We start from the raw sequence: 6,515 nt of genomic DNA on the forward strand, positions 1-6,515 counted from the left end.
TAGAGTCTGCCCTCTGCTGTGGGTGGGGCCACTCGGCTGTGGGTGGGGCCACTCTGCTGTGGGTGGGGCCACTCGGCTGTGGGTGGGGCCACTCTGCTGTGGGTGGGGCCTGTCACATGCTGAGTAAGACTGAAGGTTCCAAGGACAGCATCAAGCTCTTTAGCGTTTCTGTCACAAATATTATCAACATGCACATTAAAGTTACCTGTAATGACCAAACCATCAAAGTCTGTGCACACGACTGAAACATCTCAGTAAAATCTTTGGCAGTGCTGGGGAGGCTTGTATAAAACAATGAAGAGAATGGATGGAGACTGTATTAGCCCCATTTTAAAGGAGACATACACAAATGATGAAAACACCCCAAAAGACAACCTGCGGGTCATTATTTCATCCCTAAGACAGCAAAAACTCCACCCCCTTTTTTGTTTTCGGATTCCAACTTAAAGTTGGAGCAGATTCTATCAGAACTACATTTCCTGTGTTTTTGTCAAGCCATGTTTCAGTTAAAAACATAAAATCAAGATTATAAGAAAAAATAAAATTATGAATTAAGAGTGATTTGTTACATAAGGATCTCACATTTAGCACAGCAAGTTTCAGACTAGTTTCAGTGGGACTGGGTTGGTTTGATTTTTAATATGAGTTATGAGATAATAGGTCCCGGCAACGCTGAGACCCAGTGCATCCTAGCTATGGGAGATACCAGGTGAAAGGCGAGGTGGGATGGGTGGTGGGGCTTTTGTTGGTGTAGTCGGCTTGTGCAGGGAAGAGTTGTTAAGTATTGACATAGCCCTTGATCTTGCTATATTGGGCGTGAGTGGAGCCATCTTAATGCCTGATTTGATCAGACTTTCAAAATGGCTGTGAAGGCCCCTGGGTGAGGGAGGAGATGAGAAGGAGAATGAGGAATCTGTAGTGGGAGTAGATATTGCAGGGGGAACTCAGGGCTGGTGTGAAGGCAGGGGCGATGACAGGGATGTCGTTGGGCCTGTCACAGATGGGTCCGAGGCCTTTGAAGATTGTTCCTTCGCTGGAGGCGGTGGAGGTGAATGTGGAGCAGCTGGAGCTGAATCCTTTGCTGGTGGTGGTGGAGCGGCTGCTGATGAATCCTTTGGTGGAGGCTGAGGTTGTGGTGCTTTTGATGTTGAAACATTGGCTCGGTCTCTGGCTGATGGAGCAGGAATTCTTCTCTCATTCCTCTCTTCTCTAACTATCTGCTCAGGACCCTGTCCAGGCCCAGTCCAATGCCTCAGAGCGTGGAGCAGGTTCTCTGTCAGCACCCTCACTCCACTTCTGCACCCTCACTCCACCTCTGCCTAGGTGGGGGCCCCTCTCATTTCCAGAATAGATAGAAGTTCTCGATGTAGTGCAGTCTCTTGGTGCACACTCTTTGGACAGCCATGTGTTCAACTGAAGCAGCTAAACTTGTTTATCTTCCTGTCGATGTTTGTAAGAGGTCGACTTACGAATGTTTGGATTTCCATTTTATCAAGCACGTGGAATAACTGCAAGAAGTCTCTTTTCAAAACTTCAGTCTGTTCCCGTCGTATATCCACTGCACCCACATGCACAATCAGCTGTTTAGCTCCTCCATGTTTAGCCATAATATTTGGAAGGAGTGACGTTATCTCAGAAACGCTTGGAAAATAATGTGTGTTTATCTTTTCATGCGTCACGTGACTTATCGCCCCGTCTCCAATCAAAATAGTCTGGGTCTGAGTGACCTTGGCTCTTGGCACACATTCTCCTTGCTGTATTTTGGCCACGTCATCTTTCCTTTTTTCATTTAATTCCATCTCTGAAAGTGATAAAAATCTGTTTATGAGCTGTATTTTAGGTGACTTTACGTTATCTTTGTATTGTTTAGGCTTTGCCCCATGTTTGATCCAAGATCCAGCCTGGTCTTTCTGGTTTTTAGTCAGTTTTGGAAACGACTGCAGTTTAGGTTAAAAGTAACAGTTTTTCTTGTAAAAAGTGTGCTCTTCTTACCATCGGTTGAAACGGGGATGGTATCGTGAAGAACTTTTTCAGATTCCAAAACAAATATCCGTGTTTTCAGCTCATTAATTTCTTTTTCTATTTCCGACAGCGTTCACAGTCTTTCTCCCTTCTTCTCCCGGATATGTCGCTGGCGTCAGATATGTCGTTAAAACTGGAAAAATGTTCTTAAAATCCTTGGTTTACTTGAAAAAGTCTAAAGCAAAAATGTTTGGAAGACAAAAACTGATTAAAAAGCAAAATAAATAAGGAAAGCAGCAATAGCAAGCGGAGCGAGCGAGAAAGCGTCTGCACTCTTCGGAAGCAGACTTTTTTACACTCTTGTTTTTCTGAAAGACAAGCTTTTACTGTATTTTCAGAATAATCTTGGTTAGCTGTGTTCTGACTGCCTTCTCCTGTTCCTCCCCAGCTCCAAAATGTTCCAGCTGCTCCAGGGCCACCTCCACCCGGCCGGACACAGTGCCCATAAAACCACCCGGCTGGTCTCCAAAGATGGCCGTTGCAACATTGAGTATGACAACAGTGCTCGTTGGGCCTTCCTGGGGGACATGTGGACCACCATTGTTGAAATCCGTTGGAGATTTGTTCTTCTTCTCTTTGTCACCTCCTTCACAGGAAGCTGGTTCATCTTCAGCCTTCTATGGTACTGGATTGCCAAGACCAATGGAGACTTAACAAGCCAAAACCACACAATTGGACATGTTAAATGTATAGACAACATAAATGGACTCACTACTGCTTTCCTTTACTCCTTAGAGACACAAACTACGATTGGATACGGAGGGCGGGCTTTGACTGGCAACTGCACCAGTACCGTAGCCCTTATCATGGTTCAATCTCTTTTAGGAGTCTTCATCAATTGTTTTATGTGTGGCGTAATCTTAGCCAAAATCTCACTGCCCAAAAAGCGAGCGAAGACTGTGACGTTCAGCGATACTGCGGTTATTTGCCTTAAAAAAGGGCAATTGTGCCTACTGATCAGGGTGGCCAACCTTCGTAAGACTTTGCTAATCGGGAGTCACATTTACGGTAAACTTGTAAGGACTTCGGTAACAGCAGACGGGGAGGCGATCATCCTCGACCAGGTGGATGTAGACTTTATGATAGACGCTGGAAAGGATAACCTCTTCTTCGTTTGCCCGTTGACGCTGTATCACATGATTGACAGGTCGAGTCCTTTTTACGAACTCTCATCAGATAGCCTCCCACTGCAGGATTTTGAATTGGTTGTTTTTCTCGACGGAACTGCCGAATCGACAAGTTCCTCCTGTCAAGTCCGCACCTCTTACATCCCTCAGGAGATTCAATGGGGTCACACGTTCTTGCCTATCATCTCCAAAACCAAGACAGGCAAGTACTGTGTGGATTTTTCCAACTTTTCCAGGAGTGTTCCAGTGACCACACCTCACTGCGTGCTTTGCTTCACTGCTGACTTGGAGCAGAGGAATACCACCTGCCTACATCAGCAAAACCACACCAAACACAGCAAGCTGGGTATCGACAACCTGGGATTTCAAGTGATTGACGTGGACATGGTGACAGCTGACAATACCAAGATGTGACGCAAAGTAGATTTCCTTTTTGGTTTATTTTAAAATATGGGCCAAATTGACCTTAAAATTCACTGGCAAGATTCAGAAACATGAATCTCTAGACCAGGGGCATTGCTTGGAACTGGTGATATCCACAGCTCAGCGCAAGCCGATAAATGTATTTTTAGTATGTGTGCTTCTGAACACATATAAAGGGGGTTCTGGGGGTCCTCCCCTCATAAAAAATTCTGATGACTTCTAAGAGCTCTTGAGCATCTCTCAAGTGTTTGAATATTTTTAATAAAGAAATGTGGAACACAAAGGCCGGATATTTTATATATTCTAACTAATAACTGATGTCAAAAATTGTATTGTCTGAGTGCTACTGGTGAATGGTGCTGTAGTATAATTTGAGGTCATTTGAGGTTAGTTATAACCTAATGTACAATTTTAAACTAGTTCTATCTGTCATGATCCTGTGTTTCTGTTCTTGTTTGTGTTTTCCCTGGTTCAGCTCTTGTTCGGCTCCTGTTCGTGTTTTGCATTGAAGACCCTACTGACAGAAGGCTCCGCAAGACGTTCTTTCCGATCACCCCTCTCCAGGTGTCATTGTCATTCACGCCTCATGTTGCCTAGTACAAATATCTGTTTAAAGAAGTTTGCTGAAGTTTATGTTTCATATCTCCTGTTCGTTTGTTCTCTTTTCCTGAAATAAAGGAACCCTGTCCGGGACACTTTTAGTTACCTTTTAGTCTGTTTTTGTATTCCTGTTTCGTTATTCATCAGAAGAGTTTTAGTCATACATTTTGTCTTTTGAGTTCACTCCATTCAGTTTAGCGTTTGAGTCCGTTTTACCAGCGTGATACTATCATCATCAGCAACATAAGTAACTCATGTGCATATATCGAATGCACCTAATAGAAGATAATAAAATCAATGGGCCTACTTTTTATATTTTCAATATTAGTATTGTACTTTTTTTTAATCTTCTGTTAAATCATTGACATCTAATAAGTTAAATCCTGTATGACAAGTGTAGACTGTATGTGGATTAGAAAAATGAGTATACTGAGTATCTCCCTCCAGATGTCAATCAATCCCAATTTGTTATTTATTGTTGCTCTAGTAAAATCAGTTCCTAAAGCAACCGTAATTAAAAAGCCTGACTGTATAAAAAGGTCCCCTCCTTGAACCGATACCTTAACGTGGTGGAGGGGTTTGAGCACCCGAACGATCCCAGGAGTCTCCCAAGGCAAACAGGTCCTAGGTGACGGGTCAGACAAAGATCGGTTCAGAAGCCCCTTATGATGACCACAAAAACAAGGCCAGTTACATCGCCCGGATCAGCGTCACCGGGGCCCCATCCTGGAGCCAGGCCTGTGGTGGGTGCTCAATGGCGAGAGCCTGGTGGCCGGGTCTTTCCCCACGGGGCCCGGCCGGGCACACCAAAAGAGCGACGTGGGGTCGCCCTCCAGCAGGAGGATCCATAAGGGGCCGGTGCAAAGAGATCTGGACGGCAGTTGACGGCAGGGGCCTCGGCGACCAGATCTCCGGACACATAAGCTAACTCTGGGGACATGGAATGTCACCTCGCTGGGGGGGAAAGAGCCTGAGCGGTATCGACTAGATGTAGTCGGCCTCACCTCCAGTTCGGGTTCTGGAACCGATCTTTGGTGTTGCCCGCGGGGAGAGGCGGCGGGCTGGTGTGGGCTTACTTATAGCCCCTCAGCTCAGCCGCCATTTGGGTGGGGGACAGGTCTCTCACTGTTGTGTCGGCCTATGGGTCGAACAGCAGTGCAGAGTACCCGGGGTTCTTGGAGTCCTTGGGAGGGGTACTGGACAGTGCACCGACCGGGGACTTCGTTGTTCTACTGGGGGACTTCAACACCCCACGTGGGCAATGACAGTGACACCTTGAGAGGGGTGATCGGGAAGAACGGCTTCCCCGATCTGAACCCGAGCGGTGTTCAGTTATTAGACTTCTGTGCCACAGATTGTCCATAACGAACACCATGTTCAAGCACAAGGGTGTCCATCAGTTCACGTGGCACCAAGACACAGGCCGGAGGTCAATGATCGACTTTGTTGTCGTGTCATCTGACCTCCGGCCGCGTGTCTTGGACACTCGGGTGAAGAGAGGGGCAGAGTTGTCAACCGATCACCACCTGGTGGTGAGTTGGATCCGCTGGCGGAGGAGGAAGCCGGACAGACTTGGCAGGCCCAAGCGCATTGTGAGGGTCTGTTGGGAACGTCTTGTGGAGCCCTCTGTCAGTAGGGTATTCAACTCGCACCTCCGGGAGAGCTTCTCCCATGTCCCGGGGGACATTGGGGACATTGGGTCCGAGTGGACCATGTTCTCCGCCTCCATTGTTGATGCGGCTGCTCGGAGCTGTGGGCGCAAGGTCTCTGGTGCCTGTCGTGGCAGCAAACCCCGAGCCAGGTGGTGGACACCGGAAGTGGGGGATGCCGTCAGAATGAAGAAGGAGGCCTATCAGGCCACTCTGGCTTTTGGGTCTCCTGAGATCATCGACAGGTGTCGGCAGGCCAGGCGAGCCGCGGATCGTGCTGTCGCAGAGGCGGGGGCCCGGGCCTGGGAGGAGTTTGGGGAGGCCATGGAGGAGGACTGTTGGTCGGTGTGATAAAATGTGAATATATGATTATATTTCTGTGATGTATTTTATCTGCATAATAGTGATATTTTATCTGCATCATTAGTCTAAGAGAAGAACGGGTGTGTGACAAACTGCATTTGTGAAGGGGTCATAAAGATGGGCCAAAGGATGTTCACCCTAGGGGGGTGTGACAGCCCAGAGGAGTTTGGGTAATGTTTACCCAAGGCTTGATCTCTAGGAAAAATACCAGCTGTAAAACAAGTGCCTTGATGTGAAGCTGACCAATGAGAAATGTGACCCGCCTATTCCAGAATATCTAATAAAACCAACCAGCATGGGAAAAAACGGGGTGAGACGCAGGAGGATCACG

At 47.0% G+C, this 6,515-nt stretch overlaps 1 protein-coding gene across 1 annotated transcript; it reads left to right on the forward strand.

Annotated features, from left to right (window-relative positions):
• Positions 1–2,417: 2,417 nt before the first annotated feature.
• Positions 2,418–3,659, forward strand: LOC140360388 (ATP-sensitive inward rectifier potassium channel 1-like). The gene has a single exon (XM_072445599.1). The coding sequence runs from the start codon at positions 2,418–2,420 to the stop codon at positions 3,561–3,563; it is 1,146 nt and encodes a 381-aa protein (XP_072301700.1). The 3' UTR covers positions 3,564–3,659.
• The last annotated feature ends 2,856 nt before the right edge of the window (positions 3,660–6,515 follow it).

The sequence above is a fragment of the Eucyclogobius newberryi genome, unplaced genomic scaffold, assembly GCF_026437365.1.
Source record: "Eucyclogobius newberryi isolate DKJ021-1_F unplaced genomic scaffold, fEucNew1.0.hap1 SCAF_15, whole genome shotgun sequence".
NCBI lineage: Eukaryota > Metazoa > Chordata > Actinopteri > Gobiiformes > Gobiidae > Eucyclogobius > Eucyclogobius newberryi.

Coding starts and splice junctions, on each gene's coding strand:
- LOC140360388 (XM_072445599.1), top strand. CDS start 2,418: ATGTTCCAGCTGCTCCAGGGCCACCTCCACCCGGCCGGACACAGTGCC.